Raw genomic sequence first — 25,438 nt, 5'->3', positions numbered from 1 at the left:
TTTGAGGTCGGTGACTTGTCGGTGGGGCCACGTGGGGTCACAGTAATGGTGTAGAGATATAGTAATAAGCACTCACAATTAGTGTGCACCTGCTGTAGAGAAACACTGGTAGTCGAAACCTTCTGATAGAAAAATGATGCAAGTATGCAAATCTAGGCACTGTTGGGAGTCCGAGACGGCAGCATAAAAAGACAGATTTTTTGTTTGACTAAAATCTTTCGTTTTTGGATGCTGCTTTATTCACGTGTGAGTTTACTGTCAGTTAGGAGAGGAAATAGATAAATAAAAGGACAACTGCTAATATTTAGGTGAATAAGCGAACGTTTCATTGTGGAAGAAAGAAAGGCTAAATAATCTGACTCGATCGTGTGTTTTGTTCTCAACTTGAAAGAATTTACGTGACTGAAATAGGAATTGATTCCCTAAAAATATTGTTTGATTAGAAAAAACTAGATAATGTTTCATGCTTAAAGCTTGATGTGTGCCACATACAACAGTTTCGGTCAAAATGTTAACATAGACAAACATTGCATTTTCACCCGTCTCATCAGAAGAGGCAGAAATAAACTCAAGACCAACTGGAATTATATTAACTTTCAACTCTGGTGCCTATCAACCAAACAACTAAAGTTACTTGTTTACATTTCTGTATTCCCATGTTCTAGTTTATTGTAGAGAAAATGTTGGCGTTTTCCTTTTGAACTCTAGTGATTCTTTTCTTATTCAAGTCAGAGCATAAAGACACAGCTGACTCGGCAAAAATAGCTATCTCCTGTCACAATATCTTAACGGTACAAAATAGCAAGAATGAAGAACTTCTTTTGAAGAATCTTTAGAATTTAAAAATCAAACAAAAGGCCATATTTTACTAAGTTAATTTAAAATTTTGAAACAAATGTTTATCTAAAAATAAGTAAAAATAAAAAAATTTGTATTATTTGAATTCTTTGGACTACTATTCTCATCTTGAATGTTATTTGCACATGGTGTAGATGATAAAGTACTTGGTAAAATTTGGCTGTAAGTGACACTCTTCTGGAGGTTGAAGGTTCAATCCTCAGTGCAGCAAATACTCAGAATACAATTGTGAATTGCTTAGGACTTCTACCCGGTTATGGCTGACAGAATAAGAGCATACACCCTCCTCCACCACTACCACTCTTCTGTTCGAAATTCTGTGCAGATTCCCAAGTTCAGCAGAAAGATACACCTGAAGAAAGTCAGAGGTTACATTATCCGAAACATTGTGAAAATAAAATTCAAGATGAGAATGGTAGTCCGAATAATCCAGATAATATGAATTATCAATCCTTATCTTCAAAATTCAGAAGCATAAAAGATCTTGTGTTGTGTGAGTTAAACTTAAAGATTCAAATTTTCACAATGCTTACTTTGAGGTGGAATCCATTTTATAAAAATTTGGAATAAAAAATATTTGCATCTTATCCATGACTTATAACATGGCTTGATTTTAAAATATACAAAATGATCTTTCTAAAGTGCTTAAATGATGTCAAAATGCTGCTATGGCTGCCAGATAATGACATGCAGAATATAATGGAATAAGTTTAAAAAAAAACAAAAACAAAAAAAACTCCTTGGTTTGTCATTGGAATGTCTTTAGTTTGTCATATCAGAGAGGCACCTCTCCTACTCATTCCCGCTGACAATTGCTAAGTTAAACTAATGATGGCCAGTTTTTATGGCATCAACATTTTTGTTTTTTGATCGTTTTGAAAATTGTAACATGAATATTTTTGTCCATATTCTATGTTTATTAAATGTGTTTTTTTTTGTTTTTTTTACATTAACAGAAATACATTCAGCAAATATTTTTGTCTTACATCGACTTGTTGGTCAATTCAAGCAGTTCGATCAGCCTTGCACGAGTTATTAATATTCCTGACAGAGAAATTGATCATCACGCATTCACATTACTGAAAAGGAGAGCTAACAAAAGCAATCTCTCAATGTACCAGGTTAGTAGAGTTTCTAAACAAACACTACTTAGATATGCAAGGGTGTTTCTAAAATTAATGCCTCCTTTTTTTTTTTTTTTTTTTTTTTTTTTTATGTAACTCAAAAAGTTGAGCTACAAAGATGTTGATGATACCATTAAAACCGGTGACCTTTTGTCTTCCAGAATTTATTTTTTCTACATCGTCACAATACTTTTGCCAGGAATTCAATGATGTATCTCTGCTTCTGATGCATGTCCATGACAGAAGTTACTTTCTTAGAGTTTCACACTACCAATATCTCCAAAAGAGAGATGAAACTGAGTCATCATTAGTTTAGTTATCATAACAAAGCAATTTGCAATCCCTCTGGTCCATTTGGGCACAAAAAATAGGAGGCATGGTACTTGTACAGTTTAATCAAGACGTTAAAAAATGAAAATATTGAAAAAAAAATTTAAATCGTACGTATGTTATGGAATGAAGTCCTCTGAAAAAAAATTTCTCTTAATTTCATTAAGTAGTTTTTATTTTACAGCAAAAAAACAATTTGTTCTGATACCGAGCAAAAGATTCGATATTTAGGAAGAAACGCTAGTATTAAAGATGGGGAGGGAGTGTCGGCGCTTTACATGGAGTTATCTCCCATGTCGTTTCTAAAATTCAAACAAAAAGTTAAAACAAATCCAAGATGTCTGTCTTCAACGCGCTCTCATAAAAACGTGTTTTTCTGTTGTAAAAAAAAAAACTACTCGATCAAATTAAGTGAAATTTTTTTTTCGAAGATGTCAAAACGGTTACGTACAATATAACTTTTTTTCTATATTTTCATTTTTAAATGTCTTGATTAAACTGTACAAGTACCGGAGGCATTATTTCTGGAATGTCCCTCATGCGTGTATGTGTGTATATATTATAGATATGATGTATATATATGTGTGTGTATATATATATATATATATATATATATATATATTACATTATAGATATGATGTAAATAACTTTATGAAATAATCATTTAGGTATGCTCCAAGAATTCAACATGAATAACAATTTTGTGTACGATCGTTTCTGAGACGATATGGGTTTTGATTGATATCAGGTCCCAAATTGACACCAATTTCAAAGTTAAAACATAGCATCATGAACAGTGTGAAGACACTAAATGGTTATAAAGCAAATTGAGAGATGGATAAGTGATCTTAAAGTAATTACAACGCAATTAGAATCTGTTATAAAGCAAGTATTGGTTCCCCGACAAAGGAGGGATTGGACCCAGTAATTCAGTCCTGTCCGTTCATCGGTTTGCACTTTTCTCAATAACTATGCCTTGGATGTTTTTGAAATTTAGCACAAACATTAGTCATGGTGAAAGTAAATTTTTGCTAGAATGGATTTTCTGGGAAAACTCTGGTTGCTGACCTAGAAAGCATTATAGAGATAAAATTGCCCCCAAATCATTTGATTGTTTGTTTGTTCACACTTTTCTCAAGAACCACTCCTTTAATTTTTTTTTGAATTTTGCACAAGCATTAATCATAGTGAAAGTAAATTTTTTTTATTCAGAACCTTTCAAATCCATTTTTTCACGTCAATCACAGAAATAACTTAGCTCATTGCAGTCAACACTTCCAACATACAGCTTCATCATGATTGACATGCCCAATGTCAAAGCCATCATTTTGATTAATGACAAACTTACAGCATTCAATCCAAGGATTTCATCTGCTTCTTGCAGCCTTCTGTTGTATGTTGAAAGGGAAAGTACAGTTTTTAGTTAGAAACGAAATAATTAGGATCAAATATTATTATTGAAGGAGCTTTCTAGAATCAAACGCAGTTGTTAAAAGTTAAAATGAATACATTTTGTGTAGTTAGATATGATTCCAGGAATACAGTGAATTATATTTAAGTTTACAAATTTTAATTCATACATTATTTGCTCCAATCAAATTTGAATTTAAAAAAATATTTTTTATTTTTATTTTTTTCAGCTTGCCATCTCCTTGGTTATGAACATCCGTTTAGGTGGTAAAGGCTACGCACCAGACAAAAGTGACCCCTTGTTGATGTATGTGAATGGCTTGTCTCAGTTTGTGAACCTTCTACAGAGTCTTCATACCATCCTCGAAGATGAACCTGATTTTAAGTGAGCACAAGATATTTTATAGTTGAACATTAATATATGCCATTGTTTATTTTAAATTTATTATCAAACTAGCTGTCCCTACCTGGCATTGCCCAGTAATGGTTTTACCTGCAATATATTTTGCTTTTTTGTTTAAACTATGCCGTTTTATTTGCCAAAATATCTTTTCTTTTTTTTTTTACTTTTTTTTTTTCTCCAATCAAAGGGAAGTAACTGTTGGAAATCATTAAATTGAATTTCATTTTATTATCCATTTTCTGAAATGATTAACAAACAATAAAAACAAAAACTGACAAACCAGAATGAAATATTGATTATCAGTTACAAAGAAATAAAAAATAAAAATAAAAGATTTTAATTTATAAATCAGATAATTAATTATCGAGTAAAAAATTATTTATTTTTGGATTTTGTCGATTCATCATCATCAGTTTTTCTTGACTATGAAAGGAACAAGCCATACTCTTTTTAAAATGTGAAAATATGACAATTTTCGAATTCATTAACTTTTGGAATAATATTTTTCCATTAAACATCTGAAACAATTTTTACTTTTTATAACAAAAAATATATTTATATTTATCAAAAAAAAAAAATACTTGTAAATCTTTGAATACAAAAAAAATTTAAAAGCACAAAATAATTTTATTTTTATCTCAATATACAAATTAGGTTTAGTGGTAATTTATTTTTGCTAGTTTTCTTTTCATACATTCTAACCATGAACTGTTTTAAAGAATTGAGACATTTTTGAGTAAAAGTAATTTTTTTTTTTTTTTACATTTAATAAAAAAAATAAATTGTTGGTAACTTTACTTTGCATAACAACATCGGATGTTTAATAAAGCAAGTTATTTTTCTACTTTTAATGTATAAATGTCTTTTAAAATACTTTGAGTATTTTTTGTGTGTCAGAAATACTGTATATCTATTACTAGTGTCGATTTGGTATCTGTCTGTCAGAGAAATAAATATTTGAAGATGATAAAGAACTTGAAGCATAAAAACTTTTCCCAAAATAAGCAAATTCAACATTAAATAACTGAAAGAGTTGATATGCCATAAACCAACCAACCTATCCGTTGAAATAGTTTTTTTTTTTTTCTCAATTCTATTTCTTCTATTCTTTGTTTTTTGTTTTCAAATGAAAACATTCTTCAAAGCACTCAAATAAGCTCTAGTTATATACAAAAAGCACTGTGTGTGATTTTGTTCCCCATGACTTCTGAAACGGGTCAATTTTCATGAAATTTCACACAAATATATTTTAATGCATTTCTAAGTGTTCTTAGATAGGACTTGTATTGTAATGCCTCTGACAAGTATCGAAAATTGATGATCGAGAAATTTGATTAAAGAAGGAACAGACCGATTTTGAACTAAATTAACACCTTATAAAACCTAACCTCACAAGTGCATTCGAGAAATTTTATCACCGCACAAGCAGAAAGGCTTGATGTATAAAATCAACAGTAGGTTCTTTTGATAAGACGGGGACACATTCAAAATGAATGTTTCTGTTTAGAACACAGTTTAACCATGATATTTGAGTTTGGAATTTTAAACTTTGATTCAAGCTATTATATAAAAATAATTTTATGAAATCAGCAGTAGATTCTCTACAGTGCAATGTAGACTACAATGTATTATGCACTAAGTCGGTGCATCGCAGTGGGTCCTCAACTAATGTAGAGAACCAATTGGTTTGATTGACATTGAAATTGGTAAAATTACCCATTTTTCAATGAAAGTATGGCGTGAAATATTTGTTAATCCTCATTTAATCCCAAGCAATGTAATGTCTCCCTATTAATTTTGACTAAAATAAGGTTGACCCCTAATAATTTTGGAAATTTTTGTTAGAGTGAGATAAGTAATAGAATCATGTTTTTGTTGAATGGACATTTGATAAATTTGTATAAGCAATCAAGATGAGAACAGTAGTCTGAAGAATGCAATTTGCACAATGTTCAGATGATGTAACCTCCAACCTTCTTCAGGTGTATTTTGTTGAACTTTGGAATCTATGAAAAATTTCGAATGGAACTGTTTATTTAATCCATGGGGCTAGCATGCTCTCGTTCTAGCAACTGTAGCTGGTTATAAATTCTAAGTAACTCTCAGTTGTATTCTGAGTATGACCAACACTGAGAATTGAACTTTCAACCTTCAAAAGAGTGTCATTAATTTGAAGAAAGTCAGTTTAAATTAGCCAAAACTTTATGAAAATAACACTTGAAATGAGAACAGTTGTTCAAATAATATGAATTATCAATCCTCATCTCGAGAATTCAAAAACATAATTTGATGGATTATTTTAAGAGATTGGTAAAGTAGATGAAGAACTTTATTTGCTGCTTGTTTACATTTAGTGATCTTTTAAACCAATGCATTTCAGGTGAAAACATTATTGCATAATTACATGTCATGGTAAAGCTAGTATAAATTCCAAAAATTATGAAAAATGGCCCAGTAGATGATGTGTTAGAAATATTTTAAATAAGAAAAAATCCGTCACAATTACGTTCTGAAATGCATTAGTTTAAAAATGGCAGACCTTTAATTTGTCAATTTAAGTCTAGGGTTATCTCCCTTGTTTGCCATACTGACTTGGTTTCACATTAAAGCATACGATAAAACTTGATAATTTGATAAAATTTATTTTTACTTATAATTATTTTTCTACTGGATCATTTTTCATAATTTTTGGAATTTATATTTTTGCTATGACACGTAGGGACATAATGTTTTCACTTGAAATGTGTTGGTTCGAAAAATCACTGAGCGCCTTTTTATTTATTTTTTTTATTTTGTGAAATTATCCTCATGTTTTTCTGAAATATCATTTTATTGCAGATTGGCATGTCATAAAGTTGTCAGGGTCATAAAAAAAACAATTCTGAGGAGTAAAGAGAGTTTATCTCGCAAACCGGCTGTAGAGGAAATGTCGGAAAAAATTCAAGAAGACATCAAGTCCATCTATGAAAATGTAGAAACAAGGCTACAGAATCAAACGGCTCGTGTGAGATTCTCAAACTTCTATTTGTTAATTTTGTTACCTTTAATTTTTATTTACAAATCCTTTTTTTCTATTTTTGTGCAAGACATCTATATATATATATATATATATATATATATATATATATATATAAGACAATGTGTGTTAGTGTGTGTACATTTTTTGTATGTTCAGCAAAGGCTTTTGGAGGGGAAGGGTGCTCGGCGCGGTCACTGTTTCTTATAACTTTTTATATACTACCTAGATTATAATATCTAGAATTTACGAAACGAGGTCGCGTGTATCTTTTATTTGGGTGACTTTTACGCACTATTTTTGCAATATTTTTTACTCTCTGCGTGTTTGTTTGACTTTTCCGTATATATAAGCAAAAGAAAGCATTCTGGCACTCGTGCCTGACACATCCAGAAAAGCAATGAGCTTTGATCAATGGAAAGGGAAAAACCGTCATATCAGACAATTGCTATTCATTTGGACACTCTCCTTTTTATGGGGTAGCTGGTTTTCTTGCAGCCAAAGTTAAGTGCGGGATTTCATTCCCTTATGGCGTGATGTTTCACCTCGTTAAATTCACGCATCTGTCACTTAACTTTTTAATCGTTAAATTAAAACGCTTTTCAGTTCCTGTCCCGTCGTGACCAAGTGGTAAGATGTCAGTTTTTCACACTTTATTTCCCATCTTCGCGTCAAGGGTTCTGGTTCGAGAATACCTGCTTACTAAAACTTTTTTTTTTCTCAACACACACCTACAAACACCCGGGCAATGCTGGGCACCCCCGCTAGTCTATTATATAAATCTCGTCTGTCTGTTTAAATGTATGTATGCCTGCCTAAAACTTTCGAGAGGCAATAGATTTTCACGAGATCAGAATTGTTTTGAAGCTCGTCCCTTCGGATAACAAATACCGAAAAATTGGTTAAAAATGTTAATTCCTTGACCCTCAACTGGGCACTTTTCTTCGCAAATGGTTGATGAAATAAGAATTATTAATAGATTCAATTTAAAATTCTATGTAGATTCCAGATTTCAACATAAACATTTCAGAATATAAAAAAAAAAGCACCTGAAGGAGGTCAGATGTAAAAATAACAAGCAAGATGAGAATACTAGTTTAAATAATTTCAGTAATATAAATTCGGGAGAGGGAAGAAGAAAGGATTGGGGAGAGGGCAGAAGAAAGTTAGGAGGGAGGAAAGAGAGGAAGATAACCCTTTCTCCTTTCCTCTCCCTAACCCTTCCTCCTTTCCTCTCCCTAACCCTTTCTCTTCCACCCAGCCCATTCCTCTCTAGCTGGATATACATATTTACACAGATGGCTCTCTTTCATATCACAGACTAAGGGAGATACCTGGCATTGCCCAAGCTCATAAAAAATTAAATAACTGAATTGTGCGTGTAACATATTTATATTAAAACTTTTCTTTCTTTCTCTTTCTCTGATCTTTAAGAAAACCAGGTCCAATTTACCCTCAAAGAATAAATATTAATTTATAAATTTTAGATATTATACACCCATTGCAATGCTGACTAAAAAAACATCACCCTTATGGGTCGTTGGTTAGTATTTTTTTACTTTTAGCTGGACATACAAACATACACGCAGACAACTGCCCTTCTATATATATATAAAAATAAAAATGTATGTGTGCACTTTTTCTATATGTCCAAACGTTTTTTTTCGGGGGGGGGGGGTTCTCAGTGGGGTCACTCCTTCTTAAAACTTTTCATATGCTGTCTAAATAATATGTACGAGTTACAAACGGGGGTCGCATGTGTATTTAATTTGCCCGACTTTCACACACTATTTTTTTCCAGATTTTTCGATCGCCGCGTGTTTCTTTCGCTTTTCAGTATAAAAAAAAGGCAAAACTGGATTCGAATCGCCAGTTCCCTGGCCCACGGCCGAGTTGTCTCCGGAAGGGGATGTAAACGTTTCGTCAATGTCAGCTTTTCACCATCATATCAGATAATCGCTTTCGTCTGGACACTCCCCTAATAAATGGGTGAGCTGGTTTTCCCCAAAGTTGGGTAAAAACAAAGAAATCGGATTTTTGACCTCATTAAAAACTGTCCTGCAGAAAATGTTAACTGCTGAATAGTGATTGCTTACGTCATCATAATGCTTGCAGAAAATGTTAACTCCGCAACTTCTATTCGACCTCATTAAGTCATTAAGTGCGGGCACCTGTCAATTATCTTTCTACTTAAATAAAAAAACGGTCTTCTCGTGACGACGACTGGTTCTACGCATGCGCCAGATAATGTCATAACCTGATTTACTTTAAATAGTTGAAAAACTGAACAAATTTCATGTACGTCACGTTAGGTCAGTTGATTAGCACATTGGTTCATTATCTTTTTTGGGTTCGAATCGTGGTGTGAGATGTCTTTTTTTTTTTCTTTTTTGATTTTTTTAAAATTTAAATATTGAACCAGTGTTATTTAAGCCATTTTTCACGTAACGTTCGTTTTTTTTTTTTTTACTTCGCTTATCCACCCCCGACCACACACCCAAAAACACCTGGGTACCCACCGATTTTTTAAATTTTAATATCGAAACAGGTTTATTTAAGCCATTTTTCAAAAGTTTGTTTTTCTGTTTTCATCGTTCGTTTCCCTTACGTTAGTTTTTTGTGTTTTTTTTTCAATGTTTTGATTACCCCCCCCCCCTCCCCTTAAGTTTTAGCGTTGTTTTCTTTTTTTACTTCACTTATAACAATGTTTATGCCATCGTCGTCGTAATGCTCGACGACTTCCGGGTGCGCACCTGTCAATTTGGTTCTTACTTAAATAAATTCAAACGTCTTTCAGTAACTCGTTCTGGCTGGCCGATTTTATTTTCAAACTTCGCCTCAGGGCTTCGGGTTCGATCCTACCATTCCCCCCCCCCCCCGAATTCTTTTTTATTTAACACCACACACACCTCCAAACACCCGGGCAACGCCGGGTACCCCCGCTAGTTTTCTCATATTACCTATGAGGGAAAGGAAAGGAGAAAAGGTTATCTTCCTCTCTTTCCTCCCTCCCTTACTCTTTCTGCTTCCGCCTCCCTAATCTTTTCTTTTTCCCTCTCCCTAGTTTATATTACTAAAATTATTTAAACTAGTATTCTCATCTTGCTTATTATTTTTACATCTGACCTTCTTTAGTGACTTTACCAAATATTTTTTTAATTGAACCTAACATACGAGGGGCGTGCAATAAGTAATGCCCCTGCCCCACTTCCAGTTGTCTGATCTAGCTGAAATTTTGCATGTGCAATGATTTATATCTCTACGGGTTACATGACAAATTACAGCTCTGAACTAATTGGGGTTTCTGTTTTACAGGTGTTTGAACTGAGTCAGGTGTGAAATGGAGCCTGTTGAATGTCGAGCAGTGATCCGGTTTTTGTATTTGAAAGGATGCACACCACAGGAGACTTTTGATGAAATGAAAGAAAATGGTGATAAGGCCCCATCATATGACCTTGTAAAATGCTGGCATCGTGAATTCAAACATGGCTGGAAGTCTGTGGAAACAGCTCCCAGACCTGGTCCCCCACCCCATCTGCCATTGATGAGGCATCTGTCCGTCAAGTTGAGGCTGCCATTTTGGAAGATCGGCGCATTACTATTCGCCAAATAGCCAAAGATATCAAGATTAGTACAGGGTCTGTGGAAACTATCATTCATGACCATTTGCATATGCATAAGGTGTCTGCCAGATGGATTCCCAAATTTTAATAGAACTAAAAATAAAAGTGCAAATAAAAAGTAATCGTTATTTTTATCCGTATAATTTTGTTTAATTTTTGTTGTATATTTTTCAATAATGTCCTTTTCTTATATTTTATTTTAATAAATCGTTTCACAATAGAAATACTGAAGAATAATAAAAGTGAAAGAAATAATCTGCTTCTGGTTGCGCTATGCTGAAAATTAGGAAGTATGTTAGCTGCAATATTAATTCATCCAAACAAAGATTTTACTTGTTATAAACTATCCTTGGTGTATGATTACTATTTCCTGTTATTTTCAGTGTTGTGTGATCAATAGTTTAAGAGTTTATGGGATTAATATTTATACACATGCAGATAGATACACATACATCAACTGTTTTATTTATTTGGCACTAAATAATTCGTAGATGGTTGATATAATGTAAAACAAGCCAAACTGGCAATCTATCTATCTTTGAATGATTTTTTTGACCTTCATAAGTTGACTCATTAGTTAATCTATATATGTATAAAAGTGTGTGTGTGTGTGAGAGAGGACAACTCTCAACCTATATACTCAATGAATTTTTGATCTACAGACTTGAAATTTGATGTATAGGATATTCAAGCATAGAAATGTGTTACACTTTTATCCCGAGCAGTGGTGGGTGGCTTTCTTCAAGCAAAGTCTCCCAACACTTACTGATGCCCCTATTCCGAATTTGTGTTCATAGGGCATTATTGGTGCTCACTGATATAAATGATTGTACACTAAATCTTTTTTAATTTAATTATTTTAAGTCAAACTTTCTTCAAGCAAAGTCCCCTGGCAGTTGCTGCGGGCCTGTCATACTAAGCAGTAAAAAGAGATTTTTTTCTTATAAAAGTTCAAATGGTGACTTTTTTTATTTTTATTTTCTTTAATTTCAATAAATTGTTTCTTAGTCTGATAGAATTGCAGCAACCTTTAGGGGACTTTGTTTGAAGAAAGCCTGAGTTTAAAAAAAAAATTTAATCATTGTTAGTATGCAATCATTTAGATCGGCAAGAAACAGTTTACTGATGTCTTACGAACACAAATTTGAAATAAGGGCGTCAGCAAATGTCAAGAAACTTTGCTTGGAGAAAACCTACCAGGTATCCTTGCTAGTTTTTATTTATTAGATATTCATCAAGATATACAAGTTTTATAAAGAGAAAAAATGTCCATAGTTTTATAAAAATGTAACCATTTTATTTTGTGCATTTGTAGCCAGCCAATCTTGGGGGTTCCAAGTGTGGACGCAAAACCTTGCAAGTGTTCCAGGCTCTTTTAGATCAACATGTTATAAGATCAACGGGAGAGAGAGACACAAGTCTTCTGTCGGACATTTTTCTCACACAAGGCACACCAATTCGATTCCCATCACTCCTCTCTCAGTTCAGGTAGGTGCATAAAATAATTGCCATCATGAAAACATGAAAAGTTAAAATGGGATTCTTATAAATCCATTTAAACTCGTAAAGTTTTTTAATATTAAAATTTGAATCTTCAAATTTTAATATTTAATTTCAAATTATCAGATAAAGTACATAGTGTGTTTTATTTAAATGTTTTGGCCTATTGTCCTCACATAAAATGTTATTTGCACAACGGTTTGGTTGATGTAACCTCCAACCTTCTTCAGGTGTATCTTGTCAAACTTGGGAATCTTTGTCAAAATTGGGAATTTGCACAGAATTTCAAATAGAACCCTTTATTCGATCCATAGCGATAGCATGCTCTTGTTCTGTCAGCCATGACTGGCTAGGAGTCCACAGTAATTTGCAATTGAACCTATGGTGCAGTGGATAGGGTACTTGATAAAATTCAGTTGTAAAAGTTGTATTGTTCTAGAGGTTGAAGGTTTAATTCTCAGTGTGGATGACACTCAAAAATACAATTGCAAATTTCTTATGACTCCTAGCCAGTCATGGTTGACAGAACAAGAGCATGCTACCCTCATGGATTAAATAAGTTTCCGTTGAAAATTTGGTACAAATAAATTCAAGAGTTCGACAAGATACAACTAAAAAAGGTCAGAGGTTAAATTGATCAAAATGTTGTGTAAATAACACTCAAAATGAGAGCAATAGTCCGAATATTGCAAATAATATGAATACTTCATCTCAAAATATTAACAGTACATAATTATTTAATGCATGTTTTTATTAGCTTTTTATGTTAGCTATAGATTATAGAGAAGCTATTCACCTTTAACTCTGAAAGTCAAGTGTTTATCATGTTTTTATTTTAAAAAATTTTTTTATTGCTTATTTTCTCATACTCCAAAACTGCATATCATGATTTTAAATAGCTAGCTACCACAAGAGAAAACAACATACAATTATACTTTTAATGAATAAAAACGGCAAAAAGATTGTTTTACTTACTAGTGGGTGTCCAAAGAAAATCTTTTGAAAATTTTCAGTAATAGTCATATTGAAGTCTTTTTTAGTACAATAAAGGTCAAAAGTTTTTGGACACCCCAAACTATTAAAAGTGGCATCTCTTCTGGATTAGTTTCCAAATTTTATGAGAAAATTTTTAATACAAGCGTGATATGAGCATTTACAAATTAGGACGTTTATAAATCCTTACTAAAAATGCTGTTTTATGATGTTCAAATTTTTATAGCTTTATTTGCTTACAACTCTAATAAATAATAATGTACATTATATATTTTTAATGTACATTATTATTTATTAATTCATTTGAAAGTATATTTGTTTCCAAACAAAGCAGTCATATTTGAAAAACCAAAGCACTTTAAGTCCTCAAAATACCACTATTTTAGTAGAACCCCCCTTGAAATTTGTAATTATCCAAAATGTTTTATCGTCCATATTTTTTGCTAGTAATAGATGTTAAAACTCATGAGCCATGTTTTCAACTGATCAACTTTTTTTTAATCAAACTTAAACACTTCAAAACTCTCAGCTAGCATATCACACGTATGGAATTGGTAAGCTAAGTTTGAAAACTGGAATTTATTGAATACAATTTGTCTTTCAATATGAAATAACTCACAAAAAGTGTTGCTCAATAATAAAACCAAAGCAAAATCCTTTTTTCAATTTTTATTTTAATGTTTTGTATTCAAAATTTGCTTTTCCAGATCTCCAGATGTATGTCTTGAAAAAATGAAACCCTTGACAGAACGAATATCTGGACAAACAAATAATAAACAGGTACAAATTATCATTTATTACTTTTCAATGTTTAAGCAAGGATAGAGTAGAGATTGAGTGTAAAATATTTTAAGAACAGTTTTTTCTCTTTTTCGTTCTAATCGTTAGAGAAAAAGTGTTAATGAAAATAGGATGAAAATTTAAAAGATAAATAATAGTTTAGTAGAGAAACGTAACAAAAAATGTTCTAACGTAAATATCAAGGTGGAGATTATCTAAATTTTCTGAACTATTTAGTAATTTTTGACCAATTTGCTTTTAAACTTTGAAATACAGCACGTCACATTTTTTAAATGCTTATCACACTCGGATTTTTGAAATGCAGATCAACGTCATATTTTTGAAATGCTGATCAATGTCATATTTTATTAAATGCTGATCAACGTCATATTTTATTAAATGCTGATCAACGTCATATTTTATTAAATGCTGATCAACGTCATATTTTATTAAATGCTGATCAACGTCATATTTTATTAAATGCTGATCAACGTCATATTTTATTAAATGCTGATCAACGTCATATTTTATTAAATGCTGATCAACGTCATATTTTATTAAATGCTGATCAACGTCATATTTTATTAAATGCTGATCAACGTCATATTTTATTAAATGCTGATCAACGTCATAATTTTGAAATGCTGATCAACGTCATATTTTTTAAATGCTGATCAACATAATTTTGAAATGCTGATCAACGTCATAATTTTGAAATGCCGATCAACGTCATAATTTTGAAATGCCGATCAACGTCATAATTTTGAAATGCCGATCAACGTCATAATTTTGAAATACCGATCAACGTCATAATTTTGAAATGCCGATCAACGTCATAATTTTGAAATGCCGATCAACGTCATAATGTTGAAATGCTGATCAACGTCATAATGTTGAAATGCCGATCAACGTCATAATGTTGAAATGCCGATCAACGTCATAATGTTGAAATGCCGATCAACGTCATTATGTTGAAATGCCGATCAACGTCATAATTTTATTAAATGCTGATCAACGTCATAATTTTGAAATGCTGATCAACGTCATAATTTTGAAATGCTGATCAACGTCATAATTTTTAAATGCTGATCAACATTATAATTTTGAAACGCTGATCAACGTCATAATTTTGAAATGCTGATCAACGTCATAATTTTGAAATGCTGATCAACATATTTTTGAAATGCTGATCAACCTGGAATTTAGCAAAAACCAAATATTTTAAGCATCAGAATTGTGAATCTGCTGTTCAAAATTATAAGTGATTGATGCTGAATATCAATTGACGCATATGCTACTAGTCTCTCACTCCTGAACAGAGTTCAAAAAAGAGTCGTCAATCTTATGGGTTCTGAATTGTCATCTAAGCTTCAGCCTTTGTCCCATTGACGAAATGTTGCATCCCTCTGTCTGTTTTACAAGTGTTTTAATGGTGGATACTCTGACGAACTACAAGTCCTTGTATTCCGTCGATGTAAATACCCTCGACAAACCCGACAAGCAGCAAAGTCCCACCCCTACACAGTTTAGATCCCTAGATGTAAGAAAGCCTTTTACTCTAATAGTTTCTTCCCCAGAACGGCAGGACTTTGGAATTCTCTTCCAGGTTCCTGCTTCTCCAACTGTACTGACATGCAGAAGTTCAAGCGTAATGTGAACAGACATCTTGCTGCTCAACTCCCTACATAGTATCCCTGCAACTGATGTCCCTGATAGCAGCCTCCTTACATCAAAGTGGCATTGTGCTTTGTTTGGGGTGAAAATGTAATAAAAAAAAAAAAAAAAAAAAAAAAAAAAAGTTACAAAACCTAATGTCAAAGTTTCTTTTTTTCTTTTTCTATCTGATGTTATACCTTGTGATGTGATGTTTGTCTTTCATGGGTCTTTTCTCAGGAATCTTCATGGAGATAATAAAAATGATTTTACACTCCCTGTCCCCTAAATAATCAAACGCTGTTCACACCTTTGATTAATGTTAGTACTCCTATAATGTTCCTCATCTTTTAGCTGACAGTTGTTTCATCTTGTTAACCCTTACCCTTGAATGGTCTCTAGAAAAAAGAGGGTGGATTTCCTAGAACTGTACTGGGGTAGACCTGTGCTTGACAGACAATAAAATCATAACCAGTATGAACCCGACTCTGCCGGTCTGATTTTGATATGAAATAACCAATCCAGAAGAATCTTGTTATTGAATATGTAGAGTACAGTCGAAACGATCATACTTTATTGTAAAGAAACAGAAGTGAATTTTTTTTGTTTTGTTTTTAAATTAATAGTTTAAAAAAAAAAAAATAAATAAAAAAAAAATTACTCAACGATATATTTGCTGTATTTATTAACAAAAACAATTTTTCATTTTAGGTGTCGCTACCAAGACAAAAATCGTGCATGAGTTGGGTAGCCCCCTCAATGAATGAACATATTCCGCTGGTTGATATTGAATATGTCGTGCCAAGGTGACATTTCATTTTTTGCTGGAGCCTTTATTTTTGTTTTTAAATTAATCTAAATATTTTCACACGCATGCATACATACACCTTGTGTTTTATTTAACCGATAAACTCTTTAACTACTGGTCACATAACACTGAACAGGAAATAGTAATCATACACCAAGAATGGTTCATAATAAGTAAAATCTTGATTTGGATGGATTAATGATGCGTACAGAAATATGTCGGCAAGTTGAAATGCAAAATGTTCATTCCAACTTGCCGACACGTTTCTATTACTTTTGTGCATGCGAAAATTCATTCGTAGCTTAAAGTGGTTTGATTTAAAATCCTTCTTCTATCTGCCAATAGCTCAAATGGTAGGGAACTCAGCTGGAGCACTAAATGATTTGGTTTGGATTCTAGTTGATAGCACCAAAGTCATCTTTTGAAATCTATATATTAGGTACAATATAATATTCAATAGAGAATTGGTTCTGTAATAAGAAATCTGCATGGGTTAAAATATATTCAAGCATATTTTACAACTTACCAGGCAAAGTCTCCCCCCCCCCCAGCTAGTTGAATATAAATTTTTCAACTCGTATATAATTAGTTGCTTGCTGATGTTGGAAAATATCAAATGGTCAGGACAGAGTGTAGTTGGTAAATGTTAAGATTGTCTGTTTAAATAGAATGTGAATAAAAATTGTGTGTAGGTGATAAAAATGATTGGAACTATTTTGAGTTAAAATCTATTTAGTATTGCGCATGTAATCTGAAGAAAAAACATGCTTGTAAATGTGATAAAATAATGAAGATTTTTTTTTACAAAATGACGTTTTTATTTTTTCACAAAATGTTTATATTTACACATTTCAGAATGTTTTTCTTTAAATTACATGTGTAATACTAAATAGATTTTAACTCAAAATAGTTCCTCGTGTAATATTATTTAAAAAAAAAAATAAACAGGATATGATAAAACCATTTTATTTACATCTAGATAAATTTTTTGAGTGTACAATCTTTAATATTTACTGTAACGTTTTTGCAATATGTTCTGAAAGATTTTTGTAGCTTATGTATTGAAATATCCATGTGCTCTCACCTAAGGGACTCATGGTGACCGTCCGCTTCAAATTCAAATAAGTATATACAATTGTAATGAACTTTAAAGCATATGTATAAAATACTAATTCAAAGAATTTTCCAACATTTTAACTTATTTTGACTATGGAGGTGGGTGAGGGTAAACGAGAAGAGAGATGCAGTAAAAACAAAAGCATTTAATGTCGTTAGAAGCATTGTGAAAAAATTGTATATAGTTGATAAACATTTTTTTTCTTTTTTTCTTTTTGTTACATATTAACGGTATTTAGTTCTCTCTCACTGGAAGAACCATGACACCAGGGTCAGAAAGTGGGATTGAGAAGTCAGCACCCCAGGGGAGGGGCACTCTGACCTGCAAAATGTGCCTGGGCAGCCTTGTTGGCATTCCTTGGTAAGGGTGCCTCAAGCGATTAGTAATAAACTCACCCATTATCAAAGAGAGAAGGCAAAGCCTGAGAGGGTGGACCTCCTAGAACTGCACAAAACTTAACTCCCACCACAAAATCAACAGGGGCAAGATCATTACAGGAATGGTCTAATCTTGATTTTGGGGGTCGAGGATAAAAATCCCAAGCAAATAAGAAACCATTTCAAGTTAAGATTACAATCTTGATATGAAATAAATTTTAAGAACATGCTTGGAATATGTACATATTGCTGAAATAATCCTCATTTGCTAATATTTAACAAAAATAAGACAAAACAATATTTATAGCCCGTACACAATTTTCATGGCATTATATTCTGGCCACTAAACTGTAGTTTTACCACTTCTGTATGTTATTGTGAGTCTTCCATAATTGTCCGATTTTCAGTTTGTAATTTATGTAATTTGACCTTTTGTCTTTATGATTGACTTCAATATTAAAATGCACTTTATTTAAATTTCCAGTAAAACGCTTGTCTGTCCCGCCAGTAGCAAAAAAATTTACTCCGACTTCTCAGAAAAGGAAAAGGAAAATGTTCCAAGCGATTGTTTGCCAACAACCGATAACAACACGCAGTCGAACGAAGAAGAGAAAAACAAAAATGTTGAAGACAGAAGAAAACCGTTAAAAGCAGAAACCAAACGGAAACGAGCAGCACCAAAAGCAGTTACCTCCAAAAAGAAATGCTGTAAGAAATTGTTGCCTCAAATTAAAGGCCAATCAACTTTAGATTTCTTATTGAGAAAATAATTGAAATTATTTTATGAAATGTAAAAAAAAAAAAAAATCTTTATATTTTTTTTTCTTACATTTCATAAAATAATTTCAATTATTTTATGAAATGTAAAAAAAAAAAATCTTGTTTATATTTTTTTTTCTTACATTTCATAAAATAATTTCAATTATTTTATGAAATGTAAAAAAAAAAAAAATCTTATATTTTTTTTCTTGCATTTCATAAAATAATTTCAATTATTTTATGAAATGTAAGAAAAAAAAAATCTTGTTTGTATTTTTGTGTTACAATTATGGATGCTGTTATGAATGTGATCAAATTGAATGATTATCGTATGAAATTGAACTTATGTACAACTAATTGTCTCGATTCGTATTTATTCATCTCTGTATTATTTGAATTATTCAAATTACTATTCTCGTCTTGGATGTTATTTTCACCTATGAACGTGCACACGTGTGTACTCCCTACACCAGCCTCGATTGTCCCACTTATTGTACCGGGTCAAATCTGTTATTCCATCCAATCAGTGCTACAACAAATGAATTCTCTCAACAAACAAAACCCACAAGTCCAATTTTTAAACAAATAAAAGATGCTTATTTTCATTTGGAATTTACAAGTCATAATTGTTCTAGTAAGCACACTTGCAAAATGAGTTTTTTTGTCTGACCAAATCCAAACATAAGTCCTATTAGCAGTCTTCGTTTACTGAGTGCCTTAAGGGCTCTAACCTGCCTGGAGAGGCACACCGGCTCGAATGCCTTGAGAAAAAAACAAAAACAATTGTCTGCCTCATGTCCAACTCCTCCTATTTTCCTCCTCCTTCTCTTAAGGTTGTCAATGAATGCCTCTCCTTCCCATCTCCTGGAACCGTTTCAGCTCTGACTGATTCTGGAATTTTGTTAGTGATCACTATTCAACCACTCAGAAATTGATCACCAAAAATAACATCCAGTCAGTTTTTATTCATGGAGCTTATCTGTAGATAATTTTTGTATGTGGCTTTTCTTATTAAAGGCCAGTTTCAGCATGACTTTTCCCATTCAATGTAATACTTTTTTTTTTTTTTTTTTTTTGGTCCCTGACAAAGTAGGGATTGAACCTAGTAATTCACTTCTATTTGTCCATTTGCACTTTTCTCAATAACCACGCCTTGGATTTTTTAAAAAATTTGCACAAACATTAGTCATGGTGAGAGTAAATTTTAGCCAGAATGGATTTTCCCGGATAACTCTGGTTGCTCCCCTAGGGACCATTATAGGGATAAAATTGCCTCCGAATCATTTGTCCATACTTTTCTCAATCACTCCTTGAATTTTTTAAAAAAAATTTGTACAAACATTAGTCATGGTGAAAGTAAATTTTTCACTTATGGAGGGGGACCCCACATGCTCAAATTTTTTTTTTTTTTTTTTTTTTTTCAAACAAAATATTTCTTTAGTGGTTAGACTTTTGCCAGAGTTACTTTTAGTTCTCTATGCCCCCTCCCCTCCTTCTTCTCTGAACCATGTGTATATCACCTGCCACTCAAATGCACCAATCACAACATGCTGCACAGCGCATATTAACATCACAATGTTTCGGACGATGCAACGTCTGACCTTAAGGTGCATCATGTCAAACTTGAGAACCCATATGGAATTTTTGAATTGAACCCTTTATTTAATCCACAGAAGTAGATTGTTATTATTTTGTCAGCCATGACGGGTATAAGAATTATAGAATTATTTTATTTTTATCATCACCTGCAGTGAGGATTGAACCTTTGACCTTGAAAGACTTAGAATTGATTGTTTGGGGCTCTACAAATTTATCTTTAGTTGACCTTTGACAACTAAATATTTTCATTTACTAGCCAAACCCATGTGATTTTTGGAATATGACATCTTCATTCCATGACAAGTATGTACATCATAAAATTTTTTTTTTTTTTTTTTTTTTTTTTTTTAGTGTAATTCTAAATCTTCAGTTGATTAACCACAGTGAGATAGGAATGCTGAGTTTTGTAACTGTATTCCCAATAATTACTGCCTTCCATAGTTGTTGTCTCATCAGGGTGCAGTGGATAGAGGTGTTGAGTCTTTACGGTTCCAGGTGAGCATTGTCTGAAGATAGTGGTTGCAATCCTATCCAAGGAGACCAGAGGATTACTTGGCCGAAACGTGGTGAGACAACAACTATGGAAGGCAGTAATTAACTGGGGATACAGTTACATGACTTGGTATTCCTATCCCATCACAGTTAATCACCTGAAGAAGGTCAAAGGATGAGTTGGTCGAAACATGATGAAACAACAACTATGAAGATGAAATAAATAAATAAATACACAAATTACTCATCTCAAAGGATTCCAATAAAAAAATCTTTTGGAAGACAATAATAACTAAGAATAAAAAAACAAATAACTGACAGAACAAGAACAATCTACCTTTTTTTTCTTTTTTTTTTTTTTTTTAAATTAAATAAAAGATTGGATTTGAAATTCTGTATAGATTCTTCAATTCGACAAGGCGCACTTGAAGAAGGTTGGTGGTTACATAAACTAAAATGTTAAATAACATCCAAGATGAGAATAGTAGTCGTAATAATCCAAATTCTCAATCATCATCTCAAAAACTATAAAGCAATTCTCTGTTTCTGCATTGTATGCGTGCACACACCTAAACAAATTAAAACACGACACATGATGTATACGTTTGGGATATATACAGACTTTTATTCTTTAAAATCCCAAACCAGAAATGTATGTATAAAATGTACACAACTAATAAATAGGGCTATGACAAGAGAATATTCAGTTTGACTCTCGAATATATATCAGTTAATATCATGGTTTTAGATAGTGATGTGGTTCTCGATTTATTAACTGTGTCGGATATATACTTGAGAGTCAAAACAATAAGAATATTCTCTTGTCGTAGCCCTACTAATAAAATACTTTGTGATTTGTCTTTTCTTTGATTCTCTAAGTGCTCATCGGCCATGGTAAGTTGTTTCTTTTTGGTTCTGAGACAAGAAAATCCACATTCAAAAAAAACCATTCCATGCTAGTTGTTTTTAGTTACCTCCCTTTCACCGTGGGGAGACACGATCAGAAAAGTGGGATTTGAAAAATCAATGCGTTAGTATTCACCATTAGACACACCTAATGGTGAATACTAACGCATTAAGCGATTAGCAATAAAGTAACCCTTTACCTTCTTGCTCTTTGAGAAAACCTGGGGGAGTTACCCCTCACCCCTGCCTAGAACTGCACAGGACATTCTCAGACAGAACAACCTATCCTCCACAATAGCCAGTTTGGTTTTTGTTGATCTAAAGGTTCAGTTGTGTTATGTGTATTATAAAAAAAAAATGCAGTACAGTTTTTTTTTTTTTTTTTTTTTTTTTTTATGACAGGAGAGCATAAATCTATACTGTATTCCTGGTGTTTGTTTGTTGAGGATGCGATTGCAAACAAAGCCCTATAACAAGCTCAAACTCAACTTTCCAAGTAGAATTTAATGATTTTATTACAATTTTATAGCTTGACCAATCATGACAAATTTGAATATCAAGAGGAATCTAGAAACGTGATCTATTTCAGAAGTTGTGATTTCTAAGATTGACACCACCAGATTATTTGGAATACTTTAAATGAAATTACCTCAAAATTTACTGTAAAGACTTGTAACTGAGCCGAGGATAGGCCAAGCCCACAGGCAGATGAGAGGGCGCTAATCCTAAGTCCCAGTGACTACACTTTTATTTTGTTTAGTGATGAACCCTTTCAAAATGTAACCAGATACTCACTGATCACTGAAAATTACCATTCTGATACTCTGAGCATACAATGCGCAAAACCCTAAGTCTGGGTGGCAATACCTTAACTTGTTGGTTGGCTGTTCATTGTCAGACGCTGTGGTTGAGTTCTTCCCCTGTAGGCACTCTGGTAAATGGTCGGTTACAGCTGAGAGGACATAAGGTTCAGGGTAGCTTTGAAATTAACTGTGTTAATCTCAGACCACAACAATCACTATAAAAAAAAACCTTCTCCAATGTTTTCATTGATTAAACTGAAATAATTATTGCATAAAATAATTTCAAATACAGTTGTGCAAAGAAAAATTAAATGTGGGGTTTTTCTCTCAGATTTAAGAACAAATTAATGTTTCAGATGCAGGATTTCAATTTAATTCTATTTCCATTACAACGTTTCAAACATGGCTTATGGTTGTCTGTCTACTTGGCTGGTCATTTTTTTTTTTTTTTTTTTTTTTTTTTTTACAAGGAGGTCACCACTTATCAAGGCCCGGAAGCCACTCAGGGATAAGGGTTATTATGTGTACAGTACGTTAGTGTGGAGATTTAATAAAGTGTCTACTTGAGGGGGCAGTTCATCAGGAATTTGTTTACGTTGGACTTGAAGACATCCAGGTTGTCATGGGGTAAAAGCCTTTCTTTTCATTTTGCTTTCCAGCCTTTGGGGTTGCTAGCTCAATAGTTGATGTGTGCTGTGTCGAGGCAGCAAGCGAATCTCTATCTGCTAAAAAAAATGACTTTTATGAAAACCACTGATTCCTCTCCCATCTCTTTAAGATCATTCTGTTATCGTCTCTAATCTCTCTTCCTGCCTTTTTTTTTTCTCTCTTCTTTTCCTAAAATCTTTGTCTTTTTTTATCAAAGAAAATTGCTTATTGGTTAAATCAATTCCTTCAGCCCCAAATGTGGCAACAGTACTCCATCCTTGGATGTACTTTGCTTTTATACAGATAGAGAATTACATCAGCAGTGAGATATCTTCTGGAGCAGTAGAAGGATCCTACCATTTTTCCAGTGGCAACAGACTTGATATGTGTTTCATTTCAGGTCAGGAGTAAAGGTCAAGCCCAGAAGCTTATCAAAACATGGAGCTTCCTCTAGACGAGAGCCATCCATTTCAATTGATGCCAGATGGAGATCAGAGCGTTGATGATGTAAAGATAGGAGCTTGGGCAACATCTGTTCATCTTGCTAGTCAAAACGTTTGACACGTGGTTAAAAAAGTCCTGCGTCATCCAAGTTATTTCTTATCGAATCCAAACTTTCTGTGAGGTCTCTTCACTTGATATGCGCCCATAATCCTCTCCTTCATTTCAGTCTAGCGAAAAAAAAATGACAATTGCGATTTCTGCTTTTTTTTAATTCTTGTTAGCGAAAATCAAATCAACAAAGAGAAAACAAAGTTTTATTTTCCTTTTCAATATAATAGATGTCTATTTGATGCTGATTTTGAGATTTGCTAATAGTCGTCCCAAAGGTTTGTCCTCCCAATTATCGAGAAATTTATTTTTCTGCCATCCTTGAGAAATAACATTATTCTTCCAGCAATCTGGATTTTTTTAATCACGTGTCAAACATTTTGATTAGCAAGATGAACAGATGTTACCCAAGCTCCTATCTTTGCATCATCAACGCTCTGATCTCCATCTGGCATCAATTGAAATGGATGGCTCTCGTCTAGGGGAAGCCCCATGTTTTGATAAGCTTCTGGGTTTGACCTTTACTCCTGACCTGAAATGAAACGCATACATCAAGTCTGTTGCCAAGGTCGCTGGAAAAATAGTAGGATCCTTTTACCGCTCCAGAAGATATCTCACTGCTGATGCAATTCTCTATCTATATAAAAGCCAAGTACGTCCAAGAATGGAGTACTGCTGCCACATCTGGGCAGGAGCTGCTAAAAACAGCCTATCCTGCCTTGACAGAGTACAAAATAGGCTTTGTGGCTTAGTTGGGGATGCCCTTTTCTCTTTCCTGCAACCTCTCTCTCACAGAAGAGACGTTGCGAGCCTGTCCTTGTTTTATCGTTACTTCCATGGCAAGTTCTCGTCTGAGCTCCAATCCCTGGTTCCCCCTCGCCAATCTTTCATGAAAAACACCCCGTCTAGCTGAAACCACTGTCAAAAATTTTCCCCACTCTTTAACTGTGCCAAAACGAAAACGTAGATTCCATGAACAAAACTTCTTTCTTAGAAGTGCACACCTGTAGAACTCTCCACCGCTTGGCTGTTTCCCTCCTGACTGCAACTTGGATGTCTTCAAGTCCAACATAAACAAATTCCTGATGAATTGCCTCCTTCAGTAAGACACTTTATCAAATCTCAACACTAACGTACTGTACACACAATAACCCTTATCCTCGAGTGACTTCCGGGCCTTGATAAGTGGTGACCACCTTGTAAAAAAAAAAAAAAAAAAAAAAAAAAAGAAATAGTGTTGAATTATAATATTTAGATAATCTTCTGATTTACCATGAAAAAAAATTTTTTTTTATTTCTATGCTTGTAAGAAAAAAAATGTAAAACATGCCTAAAACAGTAACAAAAAAATGACTTACTTTTCATAAATTGTTTATTTATTCATAAAAGAAAGATTATAAGTAACAAAAAAATATTTTGTAAGAAATGACCCTTTTCATTTTTGGCATAAGTTTGAAGTCAAACCTCATGTACAAAAAAAAAAAAGGTAAAATGTAAAAAGTACAGATATTTGTGATGACTTTTTTGTGTTGCAATTATTTTAGCATTAAGTTAAAATAAAACAGTAAAATATTTTCTTAAAAAAAAAAAAAAGACATCCTAATAATTATCAAGCTTTTTTTTTTTTTTCTGGAATTTTACTGTGCAATAAAAATATTTCAGCATTAAGTAAAACAATATTAAATGG

The 25,438-nt window shown here is 32.9% G+C and overlaps 1 protein-coding gene across 1 annotated transcript in view; it reads left to right on the top strand.

The window, feature by feature from the left end:
* Positions 1–18,809, top strand: part of LOC145280009 (PCNA-interacting partner-like) — a 56,724-nt gene extending 37,915 nt beyond the window's left edge. Inside the window, exons 6-12 of the mRNA XM_080131639.1 lie at positions 1,815–1,979; positions 3,953–4,107; positions 6,964–7,129; positions 12,080–12,252; positions 13,965–14,037; positions 16,402–16,496; positions 18,477–18,809. Coding sequence (XP_079987765.1) covers positions 1,815–1,979; positions 3,953–4,107; positions 6,964–7,129; positions 12,080–12,252; positions 13,965–14,037; positions 16,402–16,496; positions 18,477–18,762 — 1,113 coding nt within the window. The 3' untranslated portion in view covers positions 18,763–18,809. The remainder of the gene's footprint in view (positions 1–1,814; positions 1,980–3,952; positions 4,108–6,963; positions 7,130–12,079; positions 12,253–13,964; positions 14,038–16,401; positions 16,497–18,476) is intronic.
* The last annotated feature ends 6,629 nt before the right edge of the window (positions 18,810–25,438 follow it).

This window comes from Euprymna scolopes, chromosome 7 (assembly GCF_053919585.1).
Source record: "Euprymna scolopes isolate OS-2025 chromosome 7, ASM5391958v1, whole genome shotgun sequence".
Classification (NCBI taxonomy): domain Eukaryota; kingdom Metazoa; phylum Mollusca; class Cephalopoda; order Sepiida; family Sepiolidae; genus Euprymna; species Euprymna scolopes.
Note: the sequence above shows the minus strand (reverse complement) of the source record. Positions and strands in the feature narration are given on the sequence as shown.